General features: G+C 38.5%; 1 protein-coding gene across 1 annotated transcript in view; it reads left to right on the top strand.

Moving 5' to 3' along the window:
- The window catches only part of LANCL2 (LanC like 2), an 84,243-nt gene that overhangs the window by 13,094 nt on the left and 49,711 nt on the right, over positions 1-21,438 (top strand). The window contains exon 2 of the mRNA XM_025272897.3: positions 13,625-13,742. Within this exon, the coding sequence (XP_025128682.3) occupies positions 13,625-13,742 (118 nt within the window). The remainder of the gene's footprint in view (positions 1-13,624; positions 13,743-21,438) is intronic.

The raw sequence follows: 21,438 nt of genomic DNA, 5'->3' as shown, positions 1-21,438 counted from the left end.
TTGATGTGTATAATCTCTGTATATCAAATAAGCAAAATGTCAATTAAAAAGCCATTTTTATTGTCTTTAAAAATGTAGGCGACTCATTGTTAGCTTTAGTTTCTCTGTGCATAACATGGGGATAATGTTGTTACAGACTTGTCAGGATAGAGTTAGATAAGTGTCACAAGGGCCTGCATATATGAGGAGTGTAATAAATTATTTTATTCATAAGCTTTCCTGGTTCATTATTCAAACTCAGAAGTTTGGTTCACAAATACCTGTTGAAAACATTATGTTTTGCTTTAGGAGTTATTTATATGTGCATGTTAAACACCTATTTTAAGACTTTCCACTCTTCTTCTATTTGAAAATAAGATCATGAATTTTTAAAGTTAATTGTCAATCTTTTTTTAAAGATTTTTGTATTTTTATATTTTACAATATTTTATATTTATTTCCTCAAAAAACTTTTATGAAAAATTCAGAAAATATAATTATGTTAGAAATAACCAATGTAGTTTTGCTTTATAACCTTCTGGGGCATCATTGTTAGGGAAAATTGCCTAGTGTGGGGGAAAAGAATATTTTCTTGCTAATTGCTGTGTTCAGTTCAGTTCAGTCACTCAGTCCTGTCTGACTCTTTGCAACCCCATGAACCACAGCATGCCAGGCCTCCCTGTCCATCACCAACTCCCAGAGTCTACCTAAACCCATGTCCATCGAGTCGGTGATGCCATCCAACCATCTCATCCTCTGTCATCCCTTTCTCCTCCTGCCCTCAATCCTTCCAAGCATCAGGGTCTTTTCCAATGAGTCAGCTCTCCGCATCAGGTGGCCAAAGTGTTGCAGTTTCAGCTTCACATCAGTCCCTCTGATGAACACCCAGGACTGATCTCCTTTAGGATGGACTGGTTGGATCTCCTTGCAGTCCAAGGGACTCTCAAGAGTCTTCTCCAAACCACAGTTCAAAAGCATCAATTCTTCAGTGCTCAGCTTTCTTTATAGTCCAACTCTCACATCCGTACATAACTATTGGAAAAATCATAGCCTTGACTAGACGGACCATTGTTGACAAAGTAATGTCTCTGCTTTTCAATATGCTGGCTAGGTTGGTCATAACTTTTCTTCCCAGGAGTAAGCGTCTTTTAATTTCATGGCTGCAGTCACCATCTGCAGTGATTTTGGAGCCCAGAAAAATAAAGTCAGCCACTTTTTCCACTGTTTCCCCATCTATTTGCCATGAAGTGATGGGAGCGGATTCCATGATCTTCGTTTTCTGAATGTTGAGCTTTAAGCCAACTTTTTCACTCTCCTCTTTCACTTTCATCAAGAGGCTTTTTAGTTTTTCTTCACTTTCTGCCATAAGGGTGGTGTCATCTGCATATCTGAGGTTATTGATATTTCTCCCAGCAATCTTGATTCCAGCTTGTGCTTCTTCCAGCCCAGTGTTTCTCATGATGTACTCTGCATATAAGTTAAATAAGCAGGGTGACAATATACAGTCTTGACGTACTCCTTTTCCTATTTGGAACCAGTCTGTTGTTCTATGTCCACTTCTAACTGTTGCTTCCTGACGTGCATACAGGTTTCTCACGAGGCAGGTCAGATGGTGTGGTATTCCCATCTCTTTCAGAATTTTCCAGTTTCTTGTGATCCACACAGTCAAAGGCTTTGGCATAGTCAATAAAGCAGAAATAGATGTTTTTCTGGAACTCTCTTGCTTTTTCCATGATCCAGCGGATGTTGGTGATTTGATCTCTGGTTCCTCTGCCTTTTCTAAAACCAGCTTGAACATCAGGAAGTTCACGGTTCACGTATTGCTGGAGCCTGGCTTGGAGAATTTTGAGCATTACTTTAATAGCGTGCGAGATGAGCGCAATTGTGCAGTAGTTTGAGCATTCTTTGGCATTGCCTTTCTTTGGGATTGGAATGAAAACTGACGTTTTCCAGTCCTGTGGCCACTGCTGAGTTTTCCAAATTTGCTGGCATATTGAGTGCAGCACTTTTACAGCATCATCTTTCAGTATTTGAAATAGCTCAAATGGAATTCCATCACCTCTACTAGCTTTGTTCATAATGATGCTTCCTAAGGCCCACTTGACTTCACATTCCAGGATGCCTGGCTCTAGGTCAGTGATCACACCATCGTGATTATCTGGGTCGTAATTTGCAGTGTAGTTAGTAAAAATCAACCTCCCGAATTCTTTAGCTTCTCATGCTGTTTCTGTGCTTTGTGGTGGATATGTATCATATTCATATGGTGTGATTGAGTGAAAACTGGAAACCTTTTGCAAATCTAAAGATAAATTGTACATGGAAAATCAAGCAAAGATTTTCATAGTAAGGGCTCAGCATGGGGATCCCAGGAAATTTGGGATTAGATAGTCCAGTTACAGCTCCAGGAGTTAGGTCTCTTGCTGACATGTGACTTAGGGCTAGCGTCAGATTTCTCACCTAGAAAGTGGAGAATGATTCAGTGATGTGAAAGATTAATTCAAATATCATGTAGAGTACTGAGTGCCAGGCATATGGTAAATGCTCACTAATTATTAAATAAATTGTTCTTATAGTAATACCATTATTAAATGAGATGAACCAATTAAAATTCCTCCAAGTAAAATTATAGCATAACAGATTTTCTTCTTTGTTCATGAGGCTTTGGTTCCAATGTAAGTTAGAAATCTCTTTTATGACAAAATTGAAAAATTAGGAACTAGACAAGATACCTTAAAACAAATGTAGAGAAATTATTTTTACAATGAAATGTTGACAAGTATTAAGAGGAATTAGAGTGAATAATCATAAGCCTTAGAACTATACTCTAGTATCATTTATGAGGAATAAAGCATTTGCTTTGGAATCAAGTTATCATGACAGAGCTAAAACTATACACAAATATCTTAGGCCTACATTCAGCTACAATGAACAGAAGACTTAACTTGGAAGTATTTTAATCAGATTATTTTTCCTGTATAACAGGAAGTCTAGAAGTAGGCAACTGATGGTGTTGATTCATTTCAACAAGATATCAGATACTTCTACTGCTGCTGCTAAGTCGCTTCAGTCGTGTTTGACTCTGCGCGACCCCACAGACGGCAGCCCATGAGGCTCCCCCATCCCTGGGATTCTCCAGGCAAGAACACTGGAGTGGGTTGCCATTTCCTTCTCCAATGCATGAAAGTGACAAGTGAAAGTGAAGTCGCTCAGTCATGTCCGACTCTTAGCAACCCCATGGACTGCAGCCTACCAGGCTCCTCCGTCCATGGGATTCTCCAGGCAAGAGTACTGGAGTGGGGTGCCATTGCCTTCTCCAAGATATCAGATAGGATTTCTGCAATTATGTTGGTCTTTCTTTCATATTTTTTGTGTTGTAGTATAAGATGGCTGTAGTCCTGGATTTCTTGTCTAATGTTACAACTGGACAAAGGGAGAAAAAAGAAGGGAATACCAGCTCTATGTTTCTCTTTTATCAAGAAGTGTGAGAACCTTCCAAGAGACCCTAGAAGACGTGCACTTGCTTTTCACTGGTTGAAACTGTGTCCTTGGCTGCCCTTGGTCATAAGGCAGTCTGGGACAGCAGGTAGCTCTTCTGGGCTTAGATGTGTTGCTGCTGTGAATAGAATCAGGATTCTGATGATAAGGAAGAAGGTGTGGGAAATAAACGTGGGCTGGATACTACCTTATGGGTTCTGCCATATCAGTTTATGAAGATATAATACTCTAGTTTTTTTTTTTTTTCTTCTTATGACTGTTATTTTGCATTTCTTTGACTAATGGTAGAAACCCAAGGTTTAAGTGGTTTAAAAGGTTTAAATACAGGAGGCTTAAATGACTAACTTGGAGTCAAAAAATTATTAATCAGTTGGATGGAGAATCAGACAACTATTTCTCTTTAACACACAACAGCACTACCTGTTAATTTTTCTGATCCATGGAAACAGGATATCTTTCCATTTGTTAATGTCTTCAATTTCTTTCATCAGAAGCTTTCAGTTCCAACATACACCTCTTTTACCTCCTTGATAATAAAATGTATTCCTAAGTATTTTCTTGTTTTTAATGCTATTGTGATGAAATTGTTTTATTTCTTTCTTTTTTGAGAAGTTTCTTGTTAATGTTCCCTGGTGGCTCAGTGAAAGAATCCTCCTGCCATTGCAGGAGAGGCGGGTTCAATCACTGGTGCAGGAAGATGCCCTAGAGAAGGAAATGGCAACCCACTCCAGTATTCTTGCCAAGAGAACCCCATGGAGAGAGGAGCCTGACAGGCTCTGACCTCCATGGGGTCAGAAAGATTACAAAACGACTTAGGGACTGAACAGCAGCAATAGAAGCACAACTGATTTCCATATGTTAATTTTATATCATGCAAGTTTACTGGTTTTATTGTTTATATCAGTTTTTTGGTTGAGTCGTTAGGGTTTTCTCTCATTGTTTTTGTTCATTCACTAAGTCGTGTCCAACTGTTGTGACCCCATGGACTGCAGAGCACATCAGGCTTCCCCATCCTTCACTGTCTCTGGAGTTTACTCAAACTCTTGTTTATTGAGTCAGTGATGCCATCCACCCATCTCATCCTCTCCTCCTGCCCTCAATCTTTCCCCACATCAGGGTCTTTCCTGAAGAGTAGGCTCTTCACATCAGGTGGCCAAAGTAGTGGAGCTTCAGCTTCAGTGTCGTCCTTCCAGTGAACAATCAGGGTTAATTTCCTTTAGGATGGAGTGGTTTGATCTCCTTGCAGTCCAAGAGACTCTCAAGCATCTTCTCCAGCACCACAGTTTAAAAGCATCAATTCTTAGGCACTCAGCTTTCTTTATGATTGAACTCTCACATCCATTCATGACTCTTGGAAAAGCCACAGCTGTGACTATGTGGACCTGTTGGCAAAGTGGTGTCTCTGCTATTTAACATGCTGTCTAGGTTTGTCATAGCTTTCTTTTTATGGAGCAGTTGTCCTTTAATTTCATGACTGCAGTCACCATCCGTAGTGATTTGGGGGCCCAAGAAAATAAAATCTGTCCACTTTCCTCCCGTCTATTTGACACGAAGTGTTGGGACCAGAAGCCATAAGTTTAGTTTTTTGAATGTTGAGTTTCAAGCCAGATTTTTCATTCTCCTCTTTCACTCTCATCAAGAGGCTCTTTAGTTCCTCTTCACTTTCTGCTGTTAAAGTGGTACCATCTGCATATCTGAAGTTGTTGATTGATCCTTTTAGTGTATTTTTGAATTCAGTTTGCTAACATCTTGTTGAGAATTTTTGCATCCATATTCATCAGGAATATTAGTTACGACTAGTGTCCTTATCTGGCTTAGGAATCACAGTAATGCTGGTCTTGCATCTGTAAGTTTTCCTTCCTCTTCAGTTTTTGGAAAAAGTTTAGAAAATATTGGTGTTAATTATTCTTTAAATGTTTTGTACAGTTCACCAGTGAAACCATCATATTTCTGGGGTTCTGTTTCTGGGGAGGTTTTAAATGACTGATTTCAATCTCCAAATCCATTGTTGGTCTACTCATGTTTTCTATTTATTCCTGATTTGGCTTGGTTAGTTGTATGTTTCTAGGAATTCATCCATTTTACTAGGTTATCCATTTTGTTGGTATATAATTGTTCATAGTAGTCTCTTGTGATACTTGGTAGAGTCGACCCTTGAACAACATGGGGGTTAATCTGCATATAATTTATATAGCCAGCCTTTCATGATCTTGATTCCTTCACACCCCTGAATTCAACCAACTGTGGACTATGTAGCGCTGTAATATTTACTACTGAAAAGTATCTGCATATAAGTGGACCCATGCATTTCAGAGCCATGCTTTCCAAGCGTCAACTGTGTTTCTGTGGTGTCACTTGTAATATATCTTTTCATTTCTGTTTTTATTTATTGTCTTCTCTTTTTCTTAATTTAGCTAAAGGTTTATCAATTAAATTATTTTTAATCAACTCTTAGTTTTGTTCATCTTTTCTGTTATTTCTCTAGTTTCTATCTCATGTATTTCTGCTATGATCTTTGTTATTTCCTATCTTCTATTAATTTTGAGTTGTTTATTCTTTTTCTAATTCCCTCCCTGGTGGCTTGGACGGTAAAAAATCTGCCCGCAATGTGGGAGACCGGGGTTCAATTCCTGGGTTGGGAAGATCCATTGGAGAAGGAAGTGGGAACCCACTCCAGTATTCTTGCCTGGAGATTTCATGGACAGAGAAGCCTGGCGGGCTGCAGTCCATGGGATCGCAAAGAGTTGAACAAGGCTGAGTGACTGACACTTTCACTTTGAGGTGTAAAGCTTGGTTATTTATTTATTTAAGATTTTCCTTTTTCCTTCCTATAGGTATCTATCATTATAAACTTCTCTCTTAGAACTGCTTTTGCAGCATCCTGTAGTTTTGGTAATGTTGTGTTTCAGTTGTCATTTGTTTCAAGGTATTGTTTGATTTCCCTTTTGATTTCTTTGACATTGGTCATCTGGGAGTATATTCTTTAAATTCCTCATATATGTGGATTTTCCACTTCCCCCTTGTTGTTGATTTCCATTTTTATGCCAGTGTCAGAAAAGGTGGAGGAGGAATTGGCAACCCACTCCAGGATTCTTGTCTGGAAAAATCTATGAGCAGAGGAGCCTGGTAGGCTCCTTGGGGTCCATGGGGTCACAAAGAGTCAGACACAACTGCACAGCTGAACACAAGCACAGTAGTTACATAGTATTGTTGCACTCTTCTAAATATAGTAAGACCTATTTTGTGGCCAGTCATTTGATCTACCACTAAGAATATTCTGTGTGTACTTGAGAAGAATGTGTATTCTGTTGTCAGATTGAATGTCTTGTATGTGTCTGTTGGGTTCATTTGGTCTCATGTATGATTCAAGTCCAGTGTTCTCTTGATTTTTTGACTGCATGACCTATCCCTACTGACAGTGTGGTGGTGTAGTTACCTATTAGTGTTGTATTATTGTCGGTTTCACCTTTTAGCTTTTTTAGTATTTGCGTAATATATTTAGTTGCTCTGGTGTTGAGTGCATTTGTATTACTATTGCTAATTGGTAATGTCTTCTTCAAGAATTGACCCCTCCATAGAAGGACCATTGTCTCAGGTGACTGTTTTTTACTTAAGATCATTTGTCTGGTATAAATATGGCTCTCTTCTGGTTTTCACTTGTGGAATGTCTTTTTCCATCCTTTCACTTTGAGCCTGTGTGTTCTTAAAGCCAGAGTGAGTCTTTTGTAGGCAGCATATAGTTGGATCTTGTTTTTTTTAATTCATCTAGCCATTCTTTGCCTTTTGATTAGAAGCTTAATCTACTTATATTTAGAGTGATTATGGATATGTTAGAACTTACTGGGCTTCCTCAATGGATCAGCAGAAAAGAATTCACTTGTAATGCAGGAGACCTGAGTGTGATGCCTGGGAAGATCCCCTGGAGGAGGAAATAGCAACCCACTCCCATATTCTTGGCTGAAAAATTCCACGGACAGAGGAGCCTGAAGTCTAAAGGGTCACAAAGAGTCAGACATGACTGAATGACTGAGTACAAATACAAGAGCTTCCTAGTGCCATCTTTTTAATTGTGTTTTGGCTATTTTGTAGTTCTCTTGTTCTTTTTTTTATTCTTGCTGGGTTCCTTTGTGAAATGGTGATTTCCCACTGTTGTGTGTTCTTATTCACCATCTTTGTCTTTTGGGAATCTAGTCAAATTCTTTGCTTTGTGGTTATCATGAGATACATAAAACATCTTATACCTAGTCATATTTTACTCTGATAATGGCTTAACTTCAGTTCAGTTCAGTTCAGTTCAGTTGTTCAGTCATGTCCGACTCTTTGCAACCCCATGAATCGCAGCACGCCAGGCCTCCCTGTCCATCACCAACTCCCGGAGTTCACTCAGACTCACGTCCATCGAGTCAGTGATGCCATCCAGCCATGTCATCCTCTGTCGTCCCCTTCTCCTCCTGCCCCCAATCCCTCCCAGCAGCAGAATCTTTTCCACTGAGTCAACTCTTCGCATGAGGTGGCCAAAGTATTGCAGTTTCAGCTTTAGCATCAGTCCTTCCATTGAACACCTAGGATGATCTCCTTTAGGATGGACTGGTTGGACCTCCTTGCAGTCCAAGGGACTCTCAAGAGTCTTCTCCAACACCACAGTTCAAAAGCATCAATTCTGCGGCACTCAGCTTTCTTCACAGTCCAACGCTCACATCCGTACATGACCACTGGAGAAACCATAGCCTTGACTAGACAGACCTTTGTTGGCAAAGTAATGTCTCTGCTTTTGAATATGCTATCTAGGTTGGCCATAAGTTTTCTTCCAAGGAGTAAGTGTCTTTTAATTTCATGGCTGCAGTCACCATCTGCAGTGATTTTGGAGCCCCCAAAAATAAAGTCTGACACTGTTTCCACTGTTTCTTCATCTATTTTCCATGAAGTGATGGGACCAGATGCCATGATCTTAGTTTTCTGAATGTTGAGCTTTAAGCCAACTTTTTCACTCTCCTCTTTCACTTTCTTCAAGAGGCTTTTTAGTTCCTCTTCACTTTCTGCCATAAGGGTGGTGTCATCTGCATATCTGAGGTTATTGATATTTCTCCCGGCAATCTTGATTCCAGCTTGTGCTTCTTCCAGCCCAGCATTTCTCATGATGTACTCTGCATATAAGTTAAATAAGCAGGGTGACAATATGCAGCCTTGACATACTCCTTTTCCTATTTGGAACCAGTCTGTTGTTCCATGTCCAGTTCTAACTGTTGCTTCCTGACCTGCATACAGGTTTCTCAAGAGGCAGGTCAAGTGGTCTGGTATTCCCATCTCTTGAATCACATACAAAACCTTTCCACTTTTACTCTTCCTCCTTTTATGTTTTTTTAAATGTCATAATTTGCCTTCTTATGTTGTGTATTTATTAGCAAATTATAGTAACTTTATTTACTTTTGATACTCTTGTTCTAATCTTTAAAGTAGCATTATGTTAACATCATATTACAGGGTTCTGAGTTTGACCGTATATTTATCTGTGTATTTTTTCTTTCATGTTACTGATTAGCCTCCTTTCATTTCAGCTTGAAGAACTTCTTTCAGCATTTCTTGTTAGATAGGTCTAGTGATGATGAATTGCCTCATCTTTTGTCTGGAAATGTCTTTATATCCCTGAAGGATAATTCTGCCACGTGGAGTATTTTTTTTTTTTTTTTAATTTAAAAAAATTTTTAAAGTTTTGACCATGCCAAGCAGCATGCAGAATTTTAATTACCCAACCCAGGATTAAACCTGTTCTCCCAGCAGTGGAAGCACAGGTCAGAACCACTGGACCATCAGGAAAGTTCCCAGGTGGATTATTTTTGATTGTTTTTTTTCTCTCATTACTTTGAATATATCATCCCACTGTCTCCTGGCCTGTAAGAGTTCTTCTGAGAAATTCACTGATGTCCCATTGGAGGTTCCTTTGTAGGTTACAGTCTTCTTTCTTTCTTGCTGTCTTTAGGTTTCTCTTTTTTGTGTTTGATTTTTTATACTTTCTGTTTTTTAAATAAAATGTCTTGGAGAAGGACATTTTGGGTTGACTTAATGGGACAATCTGTTTATTAGCCTCATGAACTTGATGTACAGATCTCTTTCCAGATTTGGAAAGTTCTCAGCCATTATTTCTTTAAATAAGTTTTCTGCCCCTGTTTTCCCTCATTTTTCCTTCTGGAACTCTAATGATTTGGATATTGGGTTTTTGAGGATGTCTTCACAGATTATTCAGACTTTCTTCACTTTTTTATTCTTTTTTTCTCTTTAGGCTGAGTTCTTTCAAAGTTCCTGTCTTTTTTTTTTTTTTTTTTTAAAGAATTTAAAAAATATTCATTTATTTATCTGGCTGTGTCAGGTCTTTGTTGCAGCATGCGGGGTCTTCATTGAGTCCTGTGGGACCTTTTGTTGTGGCACACAAACCCTCTAGTTGTGGTCTGCAGGCTCTGGAGCACAGGGGCTCAGTAGTTAGTGGCATGAGGGGTTAGCTGCTCCGTGGCATATGGGGTCTTAGTTCTCTGAGCAGGGTTGAGCCCATGTCCCCTGCATTGCAAGGCAGATTCTTAACCATTGGATCACCAGGAAGTCCCCCTAGCTCTTTTCCTGATTCTGTTTTCTATGTGGTCTACCTGCTTTTGATGCTCTCTATTTCATTTTTCATTTCATTTGTTCAGGTCTTAAACTCTAGAATTTTTTTTTCAGTGATTTCTATTTTTTTAATTTCTCATTTTCATCACATCGTTTTTTTTTTTAATTTCTTTGATTTTTTTCTGTGTTTTCTTATAGCTGTTTCCTTAGAACAGCTATTTTGAATTCTTTATTGTATAAATAGTAGATTTTCTTGCCTTTAGATTTGGTTACTGGAAGATTATTGTGATCTTTTGGTGATATCATGTCTTCTTGATTTTTTGTGTTTCCTAATAGAGTCCAAAATGCATCAGCAGAAACTACATTCCTTTAATGGCCTCTGGGGATCTTACATGCTACTCTCTGACTTGCTCCCTCTCCCCAGGCGTGGACTTCCTTTGGGATACTCTGGATACATTATGAGAAATGAGAGAATTAAGTCTCTTCAGCAGAGTCCTGCACAGACTTAGATACCAAACGAGTGTGGCTGACCCTTTAGAAACTGGACTCAGTGACTCTCCCTTCCCCCTGTGAGAGAAATCACGGGCTGTCTATTTAGCCACATGCTGTATCTGTACATTATGTGATACAGGCAGGGACAAGCTATTCCTCTTATCCACTCCAGCTCATCCAAACTTCTTTTTTTCTTTGTCCTCAAAAGGAATATTGATACTTCTCCTGTGGAAATATGGATTTCCACAAAGGCTGTCTCATCTGAAGGTGACTGCTGAGTCATTGTTCTGCCTGTACTCCCAGACTATAGCTCAGGGGCTGGACCTGGCTCAGTCTCCTGAAGGTTTCACAGCTGGTACTGAAGTCTGTGTGCTTATTACCCAGTGCTCTAGTGGGCTAGGTTTGCTGTAAGTCCCTTGGAGTAAGGTGCTGGGTTCCACTACTCACATGAAAGTTCTTCCCTTTGTGGATAGATCCCTAATTTTTGTTCTTTAGTTTTTTAATATTTATACTTATTAAGTTTTTCCTGAAAGTACACAAGAGGTTATATTATTTATGAGAAAGAAAGTAACTAGTGAGTGGTTCCCTGAATCTCACATCCAAGTCATCAAAACCCAGGTCAAAGGTTCGTAGACAGAGTCTGTATTATAGGCAAAGAATGAAGAAAAATTAAGTTTTCTGTGCTTTTTATAAAAGGGAAGAAGACAACTGTCTCTCCTTCCTTTTCTGAGAGAGTTTTGTTGGAAATATCAAAATCGTCATTGTTGTTATTCAGTCACTCAGTCATGTCCATCTCTTTGCAGTCCCATGATGTACTGGAGCACACTAGACTTCCCTGTCCTTCACTTTCTCCTGGAGTTTGCTCTAACTCATGTACATTGAGTCAATGATGCCATCTAACCATCTCATCCTCTGTTGCCCCTTTTTCCTCCTGCCTTCAGTCTTTCCCAGCATCAGCGTCTTTTCCAAGGAGTTGGCTCTTTGAAGCAGGTAACCAAAGTATTGGGGCTTCAGCTTCAGCATCAGTCCTTCCAATGAATGTTCAGGGTTGATTTCCTTTAGGATTGACTGGTTTGATCTCTTCGCTGTCCAAGGGACTCTCAAGAGTCTTCTCTTCAGCACCACAGTTCTAAGGCATCTCTTTGGAGCTCACCCTTTTTTACTGTTCAGCTCTCACATCCATACATGACTACTGGAAAGCTACCATAGCTTTGACTATATGGACCTTTGTTGCAAAGTGAAGTCTTTGGACTGTAAATAAATCTCTCTGTGATAAGACCAGGCTCCTTTGTCTTCAGTTCTATGACTGGGAAGTGTCTTCCTGCTCCAGACTCTCATCCCCTTTGAAATGTACACACATCTCTCTAGGTTTAAGTAAATCTCTCTGGGGCTTTCATAGTTGTAACGTAATTCTAATGTTGCTTTTAGTCCAGAATCCCAAATTTCAGTAAAATTTGGCCTGAAAGCACTAACTGTCCAGTAACATGAAAGTAACTTCCCTGTAGCCTCGCAGAGGGATGTTTCTTGATGATAAAGCCTGTCAAGAAGACATAATAGTCCTAATTTGTCTGTGCCAAATAATAGAACTGTAAGTACACTGCTGCTGCTGCTGCTGCTAAGTCGCTTCAGTCGTGTCCGACTCTGTGCGACCCCATAGACAGCAGCCCACTAGGCTCCTCTGTCCCTGAGATTCTCCAGGCAAGAACACTGGAGTGGGTTGCCATTTCCTTCTCCAATGCATGAAAGTGAAAAGTGAAAGTGAAGTCACTCAGTCGTGCCCGACTCTTAGCGACCCCATGGACTGCAGCCTACCAGGCTCCTCTGTCCATGGGATTTTCCAGGCAAGAGTACTGGAGTGGGGTGCCATTGCCTTCTCCCATAAGTACACTAAAGGGGGGCGAAAAGAGAATTACAGTTACACCTCAGCGATTGATGTAGTGACTAGAGTTTTTAAAAATCATCAAAGGCAGAAAAATCGGGACAACACTGTCAACTACATGTTTAAGAATATTGATGTGGGATTTCCCTGGTGATCCATTGATTAAGAACCTGCTTGCTAGTGCAGAGGAAAGGGTTCCATCTCTGGTCAGGGAAGATCCCACATGTTGTGGGGCAGTTAATCCTGCATGCCACAACTACTGAATCCGGGCTCTAGAGCCCATTCTCTGCAACAAGAGAAACCCACAATGAGGAGCCTGTGCACAGCGACTAGAGAGTAGCTTCTGCTCGCCACAGCCAGAGAAAGCCCATGCACAGTGACAAAGACCCAGTACAGCCAAAAATAAATAAAATTTTTTAAGAATTACTGATAAATTTCCTTTGAGAAAGATCACCAGCACTCAGTAAGAATATCTGCTTCCTTAGCTCCTAGCAGCCTTGGAACTTAATATTTTATTATTTGTTAATCTGATAGTATTTGTATTTATTTTCAATTCATTAATTGGTAAGTGATTGAAAATGTTTGCATATGCTTGCAATTTGATTTTTTCTTTTTGTAAGGTATGTTGATAATTTTATGTGTATTTCCATATTGTTACATAGCCTACTTTTATTTATAATATTTTATATTGTACATATTCCTCCCTTGTCATTGACTTTTAAACCATCTTATGTTCTTTAACTTAAAATGTTTGTGTAGTCAAATCCATCTCTTTACTCTATTTTTGTTTTGTTTTTTTCTTTGATTTTTGCAGCTTATTTTTTGTGATCCTACTTGTTACTTAGAATCCATATAGGGCATGCTCTTATTTTAAAACTTAACCTCGTAAAAACAAGGTAGACTCGCTCCAACCAATGAATCATTGAAATGGGCCAGGTATTATAATTTCCATCTGTTTGTTTTTACAACTTAGACTGTTAGTTGAAGTGTTTGAAGTGAAGTGAAGTGAAAGTCCCTCAGTTATGTCCAACTCTTTGCAACCCCATGGACTATATAGTCCATGGAATTCTCCAGGCCAGAATACTGGGGTGGGTAGCTTTTCCCTTCTCCAGGGAATCTTCCCAACCACTGCAACATTATCCTGGTCTTCTGTAATTTAATATTATGTCTTCTTTTGGTTGTCAGATTATTAATAACTTCACAAGACGGATCCAGACCAAAATTAAAGATCTTCTACAGCAAATGGAAGAAGGGCTGAAGACAGCTGATCCACATGATTGCTCTGCTTATACTGGTTGGACAGGTAAGTCTATGGGATATAAGTAATTGATACGTTTTATTTTTGGATTATGAGGTGTAAGACTTGGATCTGAATTTTTTTTCTTTTAAAGTGATAACGTTTAATACCTTATAAAAAGAAGTTTTGAACTATCTTCATTGATGATATGCTTTGTAATTTTTTTTTTAATTTATTTAAAAAAAAAATCTAGCATAACAGGTTCTAGATTCATCCACCTCACTGGAACGGACACAAATTCATTCTTATTTATGGCTGAATTATATTCTATTGTATATATGTACCATATCTTCTTTATCCATTCTTCTGTTAATGAACATCTAAGTTGCTTCCTTGTCCAAGCTGTTGTAAATAGTACTGCTGTGAACACAGGTACATGTGTCTTTTTGAATTATGGTTTTCTTAAATATATGCCCAGTGGTGGTGTTGGTGGTTCATATGGTAGATTTATTCCCAGTTTATTAAGGAATCTCTGTTCTCCATAGTAACTGTATCAGTTTACATTCCCACCAACAGTGCAAGAGGGCTCCCTTCTCTCCACATCCTCTCCAGCATTTATTGTTTCTACAGTCTTGGATGTTGGCCGTTCTGACTGGTGTGAGGTGATGCCTCATTGTAGTTTTGATTTGCATTTCTCCAATGATTAGCATGTGTTTATTGGCCATCTGGATGTCTTCTTTGGAGAAATGTGTGTTTAGGCCTTCTGCCCAGTTTTTGATGGGGCTTTGTTTTTCTGATATTGAACTATATGAGCTGCTTATATATTTTGGAGATTAGTCTTTTGTCAGTTATTACATTTGTAGTTATTTTCTCCCATTCTCAGGATTGTCTTTTAATCTTCTTTATTTTTTCCTTTGCTGTGCAAAAAGCTTGTAAATTTAATGATGTCCCACTTGTGTGTGGTTTTTTTTTTTAATTTCCATTACATTGTTATTGCCTATGTTTTCCTCTAAGAGTTTTATAGTTTCTGGCCTTACTATTTAAGTCTTTAATCCATTTTGAGTTTATTTTTGTGTGTGATGTTAGGAGGTGTTCTAGTTTCATTCTTTTGCATGTAGCTGTCCAGTTTTCCCAGCACTGTTTATTGAAGAGACTTTCTTTTCTCCAGTGTATGTTCTTGCCTCTGTTGTCACAGACAAGGTGCTCATAGGTGCGTGGGTTTATCTCTGGGGTCTCTGTCCTGCTCCATTGGTCTGTATTTCTATTTTTGTGCAAGTACCACACTGTCTTGATGACTGTAGCTTTGCAGTAAAGCCTAAAGTAAGGAAAGTTAAGTCCTCCAGCTCCATTCTTCTTTCTCAAGATTGCTTTGGCTATTGGGAGTCTTTTATTACCAATAGCTCTGAAAAGAAGAGAAGCAAAAAGCAAAGGAGAAAAGGAAAGATATTCCCATCTGAATGCAGAATTCCAAAGAATAGCATGAAGAGATAAAAAAGCCTTCCTCAGCGATCAATGCAAGAAATAGAGGAAGACAACAAAATGGGAAAGACTAGAGATCTCTTCAAGAAAATTAGAGATACCAAGGGAACATTTCATGCAAAGATGGGTTCGATAAAGGACAGAAATGGTATGGACCTAATAGAAGCAGAAGATATTAAGAAGAGGTGGCAAGAGTACACAGAACTGTACAAAAAAGATCTTCATGACCTAGATAATCATGATGGTGTGATCACTCAGCTAGAGCCAGACATCCTGAAATGTGAAGTCAAGTGGGCCTTAGGAAGCATCACTGCAAACAAAGCTAGTGAAGGTGATGGAATTCCAGTTGAGCTATTTCAAATCCTAAAAGATGATGCTGTGAAAGTGCTGCACTCAATATGCCAGCAAATTTGGAAAACTCAGCAGTGGCCACAGGACTGGAAAATGGAAAAGGTCAGTTTTCATTCCAATTCCAAAGAAAGGCAATGCCAAAGAATACTCAAACTACTGCACAATTGTACTCATCTCATATGCTAGTAAAGTAATGCTCAAAATTCTCCAAACCAGACTTCAGCAATACATGAACCATGAAATTCCAGATGTTCAAGCTGGTTTTAGAAAAGGCAGAGGAACCAGAGATCAAATTGCCAACATCCGCTTGCCAACATCGAAAAAGCAAGAGAGTTTCAGAAAAACATCTATTTGTGCTTTATTGACTATGCCAAAGCCTTTGACCGTGTGGATCACAATAAACTGTGGAAAATTCTGAAAGAGATGGGAATACCAGATCATCTGACCTGCCTCTTGAGAAACCTATATGCAGGTCAGGAAGCAAGAGTTAGAACTGGACATGGAACAACAGACTGATTCCAAATAGGAAAAGGAGTATGTCAAGGCTGTATATTGTCATCCTGCTTATTTAACTTATATGCAGAGTACATCATGAGAAACGAGCTGGAAGAAACACAAGCTGGAATCAAGATTGCTGGGAGAAATATCAATAACCTCACATATGCAGATGACACCACCCTTATGGCAGAAAGTGAAGAGTAACTAAAAAGCCTCTTGAAGAAAGTGAAAGAGGAGAGTGAAAAAGTTGAATTAAAGCTCAACATTCAGAAAACTAAGATCATGGCTTCTGGTCTCATCACTTCATGTGAAATAGATGAGGAAACAGTGTCAGACTTTATTTTTCTGGGCTCCAAAATCACTGCAGATGGTGATTGCAGCCATGACATTAAAAGATGCTTACTCCTTGGAAGGAAAGTTATGACCAACCTAGATAGCATATTGAAAAGCAGAGACATTACTTTGCCAACAAAGGTCCGTCTAGTCAAGGCTATGGTTTTTCCAGTAGTCATGTATGGATATGAGAGTTGGACTATGAAGAAAGCTGAGCTCCGAAGAATTGATGCTTTTGAACTGTGGTGTTGGAGAAGACTCTTGAGAGTCCCTTGGACTGCAAGAAGATCCAGCCAGTCCATTCTAAAGGAGATCAGTCCTGGGTGTTCATTGGAATGTTCATTGGAAGGACTGATGTCGAAGCTGAAACTCCAGTACTTTGGCCATCTGATTCAAAGAGTTGACTCATTGGAAAAGACCCTAATGCTGGGAAGGATTGAAGTGGGAGGAGAAGGGGATGACAGAGGATGAGATGGTTGGATGGCATCACTGACTCGATGGACATGGCTTTGGGTAGACTCTGGGACTTGGTGGTGGACAGGGAGGCCTGGTGTGTTGCGATTCATGGGGTGCAAAGAGTCGGACACAACTGAGAGACTTAACTGAATTGTATTTCCATACAAATTGTGAAATTTTCTGTTCTAGTTCTTTGAAAAATACCATTGATATTTTGATAGGGGTTGCATTAGATCTGTAAATTGCTCTGTGTAGTATTGTCATTTTCACAGTATTAATTCTCCAATCCAAGAACATGGTATATCTCTGCATCTGTTTGTGTCATCTTTGATTTCTTTCATCAGCTTCTTATAATTTTTTACATACTGGTCTTTTGTCTCTTTAGGTAGGTTTAGTCCTAGGTATTTTATTCTTTTTGTTCAATGGTGAATGGGATTGTTTCCCTAATTTCTCTTTCTGGTTTTTCATTGTTAGTGTATAGAAATGCAAGGGATATCAGTGTATTAGTTTTGTGTTTTGTGACTTTAGTATGTTCATTGATTAGCTCTAGTAATTTTCTTGTGACATCTTTACGGTTTTCTATGTAAAGAATCATGTCATCTGCAAACAATGAGACTTCTACTACCTCTTTTCCAGTCTGGATTCCTTTTATTTGTTTTTTTCCTCTGATTGCTATGGCTAAGACGTCTAAAACTTTCAGTTTTTCACCATTAAGAATAATGTTTGCTGTAGGTTTGTCACATATGGACTTTATTATTTTGAGGTATGTTCCATCTATGCCTATTTTCTGGAGAGTATTTTTTTTTTTTTTTATCATAAATGGGTGTTGAATTTTGTTGAAAACTTGCTCTGAATCTATTGAGATGATCATGCAGTTTTTTTTTTCCCCTAACAATTTGTTAATATGGTATATCACATTTACTGATTTGTGATACTGAAGAATCCTTGCATCCCTGGAATAAACACCCCTTGATCATGATATATGAACCTTTTCATGTGTTGTTGGATTCTGTTTTCTAGAATTTTGTTGAGGATTTTTACATCTAATTTGTCAATGATATTGGCCTTTAATTTTCTTTTCTTGTGGCAGCTTTGTCTGGTTTTGGTATGAGGTTGATGGTGGCCTTGTAGAACGAGTTCTAGAAGAGTTTGAGCAGGATAAGTGTTAGCTCTTCTCTGAATTTTTGGTAGAATTCACCTGTGAAGCCATCTGGCCATGAGCTTTTGTTTGTTGGAAGATTTTTGGTTACAGTTTCAATTTCTGTGTCTGTAATTGGCCTGTTCGTATTTTCTATTTCTTCTGTTTCAATCTTGGAAGGTTATACTTTTCTAAGAATATGTCCATATCTTCCTGGTTGTTTATTTTATTGCCATATAGTTGCTGGTAGTAATCTCCATGATTAATTTCTGCACTGCATGTTGTAACTTCTCCTTTTTCATTTCTAATTCTGTTGATTTGAGTCTTCTCCCTTTTTTTCTTAATGAGTTTGGCTAATGGTTTGTCAATTTTTTTTATCATTTAATGAAGAGGCTTTTAGTTTTATTGCTCATTGTTTTTGTCACCTTTATTTCTTTTTAATTTATTTCTGGTCCGATCTTCATGATTTCTTTCCTTCTACTAACTTTGGGGGGTTTTTTTTGTTCTTTTTCTAGTTGCTTTAGGTGTAGGGTTAAGTAGTTTATTTGAATTTTCTCTTGTTTCTTGAGATAGGATTGTATTGCTATAAACTTGCCTCTTAGCACAGCTTTTACTGCATCCCATAGGTTTTGAGTTGTCACGTTTTCATTGTCATTTGCTTTTAAGTATTTTTTGATCTTCTCTTTGGATTTTTTCAGTGACCTCTTCATTACTCAGAAGCATTTTGTTTAGCCTATATTTGTTTGTGATTTTTATAGGTTTTTTTCCCCTTGTAGTTCACATCTAATTTTATAGCATTATGGTCAAAAACATCTTGAGATGATTCCAGTTTTTAAAATTTACCAAAGCTTGATTTGTGACCCAAGATGTGATATATCCTGGAGAATGTTCAGGAAAAAAGTGAGAAAAAAGTGAAATCTACTGTTTTTTGATGAAGTGCCCTGTGGATATCAGTTAGGTCCAACTAGTCCAATATGTCATTTAAAGCTCGTGTTTCCTTATTAATTTTCTGTCTAGATGGTCTGTCCATTGGTGTGAGTGGTTAAAGCCTCCCACTATTATTGAGTTACTGTCGATTTCCCCTTTGATTGATAGCTTTTGCCTATGTATTGCGGTGCTTCAATGTTGGGTGGATATATATTTATAATTGTTATATCTTGTTCTTGGATTGAACCTTTGATCATGATGTGGTGTCCTTCCTTGTGTCTTGTAATGGTGTGTATTTTAAAGCCCATTTTATCTGATATGAATGTTGTTACTCCCACTTTCTTTTGTTTTCAATTTGCATGGAATATCTTTTTCCAGCCCCTCACTTTCAGTCTGTATGTGTCTCTAGGTCTGAGGTTATTCTCTTGTGAACAGCATATATAAGGGTCTTGTTTTTGTGTCCATTCAGCTAATCTGTGTGTTTTGTTTGAAGCATTTAATCTGTTTACATTTATGGTTATTATTGATATATATGATCCTATTACCGTGTACTTTTTTCTTTTGGGTTTATTTCTGTAGGGCTTTTCTTTCTCTTGTGTTTCCTATCTAGAGAAGTTCTCTTACCGTTTGTTAAAGCCGGTTTGGTGGTGCTGAATTCTCATCACTTTTGCTTCTGTAAAGCTTTTGATATCTCCTTTGGATCTGATGAGAATCTTGCTGGATAGAGTAATGTTGGTTGTAGGTTTTTTCCCTTTCATCACTTTTAAGTATATCCTGCTACTCCCTCTGACTTGTAGAGTTTCTGTTGAAAGATCAGCTGTTAGCCTTACAGGGATCCCCTTGTATGTTATTTATTGCTTTTTCCTTGCTGCTTTTAATATTTTTTCATTGTGTTTAATTTTCATTAGTTTGAATAATATGTGTCCTGGTGTGTTTCTCCTTGGGTTTATCCTTTATGAGATTCCCTGGTCTCCTTGGACTTGGGTAGCTATTTCCTTTCCCATGTTGGGAAGTTTTTGACTATAATATTCTGAAATATTTTCTCATACCCTTTCTTTTTCTCTTCTTCTTCTGGGATGCCTATAATTTGAATATTGGTGCACTAAATATTGTCCCAGAGTTCTCTGGAGTGTTGCTATTTCTTTCATTTTTTTCCTTTGTCCTATTCTGCTTCAGTTATTTCCACCATTCTATATTCAAGCTCACTTATCTGTTCTTCTGCCTCAGTTATTCTGCTGTTGGTTCCCTCCAGAGTATTTTGAGTCTCAGTTATTGTGTTGTTCGCTGTTGGCTTTCTATTCTTTATTTCTTCTAGGTCGTTGGTAAACATTTTTCATATATTCTAGATCTGTGTTTCATTCTATTTATCTGTGCATCCATTTTGTTACCAAGATTTTGGATATCTTTACTATCATTGCACTGAATTCTTTTTCAGGAAGACTACCTATTTTTCATTTGTTTGGTCTTGTGGGTTTTTACCATTTTCCTTTATCTGCTTCACGTTTCTCTTTCTTTTCATTTTGTTTAATTTATTGCTTTTGAGGTCGCCTTTTTGTAGGCTTGAAGGTAGTAGTTCCTCTCATTTGTCAGGGTTCCCCCCCATGTCTGGGGTTGGACCAATGACTTGTGAAGTTTCCTAGTGTTGGGGACCTGTGCCCGTGTTCTTGTTGTTGGTGGAACTGTGTTTTGTCTCCCTGAAGGGTAGTGCCATATCCAGTAGTGTGTTTTGGGGTTTCTCTGGGCTTGTTATGGCTTTGGGCAGCCTGTCTGATCATGGGCAAGTGTGTGTTCCTATTTTGCTGAAGGTTTTGCTTGAGGTGTCTGGTATTGAAGATTGCTTGCTTTTGAGTAAGGCTTGGTCTTAGTGTTGAGAGACCTTTGGAAGAGCTCTTGCTGATTAATGTTCCATGGTTGGGAGGTCTCTTGGTCCTGGGGCCTGTACTCAGGTCTCCCATCTCAGTGATTAAGGCCCAACCCCTTAATGCAGCTCCAAAATGTCACAGGCCACACAGCACAGAACACAAAACCCCAAGACTAATGGTTAAACCACAGCCAAGAACATCCAAAGAAACTCACACACTTATATTGAGAAAAGAGCAAGAAAAAAAGAGATGAAAGAAAAAGAAAAACAGGAGTTGAAAACGAAGAGAGTAATCAAGCCATTAAACAAATCTATATGTGAAAATCAATGCTAAAAACTAGACTAGCACAGTGGAGAAGGAAATGGCAACCCACTCCAGTATTTTTGTCTGGAGAATCCCAGTGACAGAGGAGCCTGGTGGGCTGCCGTCTATGGGGTTGTACAGGGTCAGACACGACTGAAGCAACTTAGCAGCCACAGCAGCAGACTAGCACAAATACAAAGTAAAAAACATGGAAAAAATGTAATATAACTAAAGGGTACTGTAAAAACAGGAAAAAATAGAATGAATTCATTTAAAAATAAGATGTTTTAACAAAGGCAAAAGTAGTTCATAAAAAATAACAATTAAAGGTTTAATAAAGAAAGAACGTCATTAGAACAATATGAAAAAGAAAAAATATATAGAGTGATAGCTAGAAGAATGTTGTACTAATTCC

The sequence above is a fragment of the Bubalus bubalis genome, chromosome 21 (assembly GCF_019923935.1).
Source record: "Bubalus bubalis isolate 160015118507 breed Murrah chromosome 21, NDDB_SH_1, whole genome shotgun sequence".
Classification (NCBI taxonomy): Eukaryota; Metazoa; Chordata; class Mammalia; order Artiodactyla; family Bovidae; genus Bubalus; species Bubalus bubalis.
The sequence above is the reverse complement of the archived record's forward strand: the minus strand, read 5'-3'. Positions and strand labels throughout refer to the sequence as shown.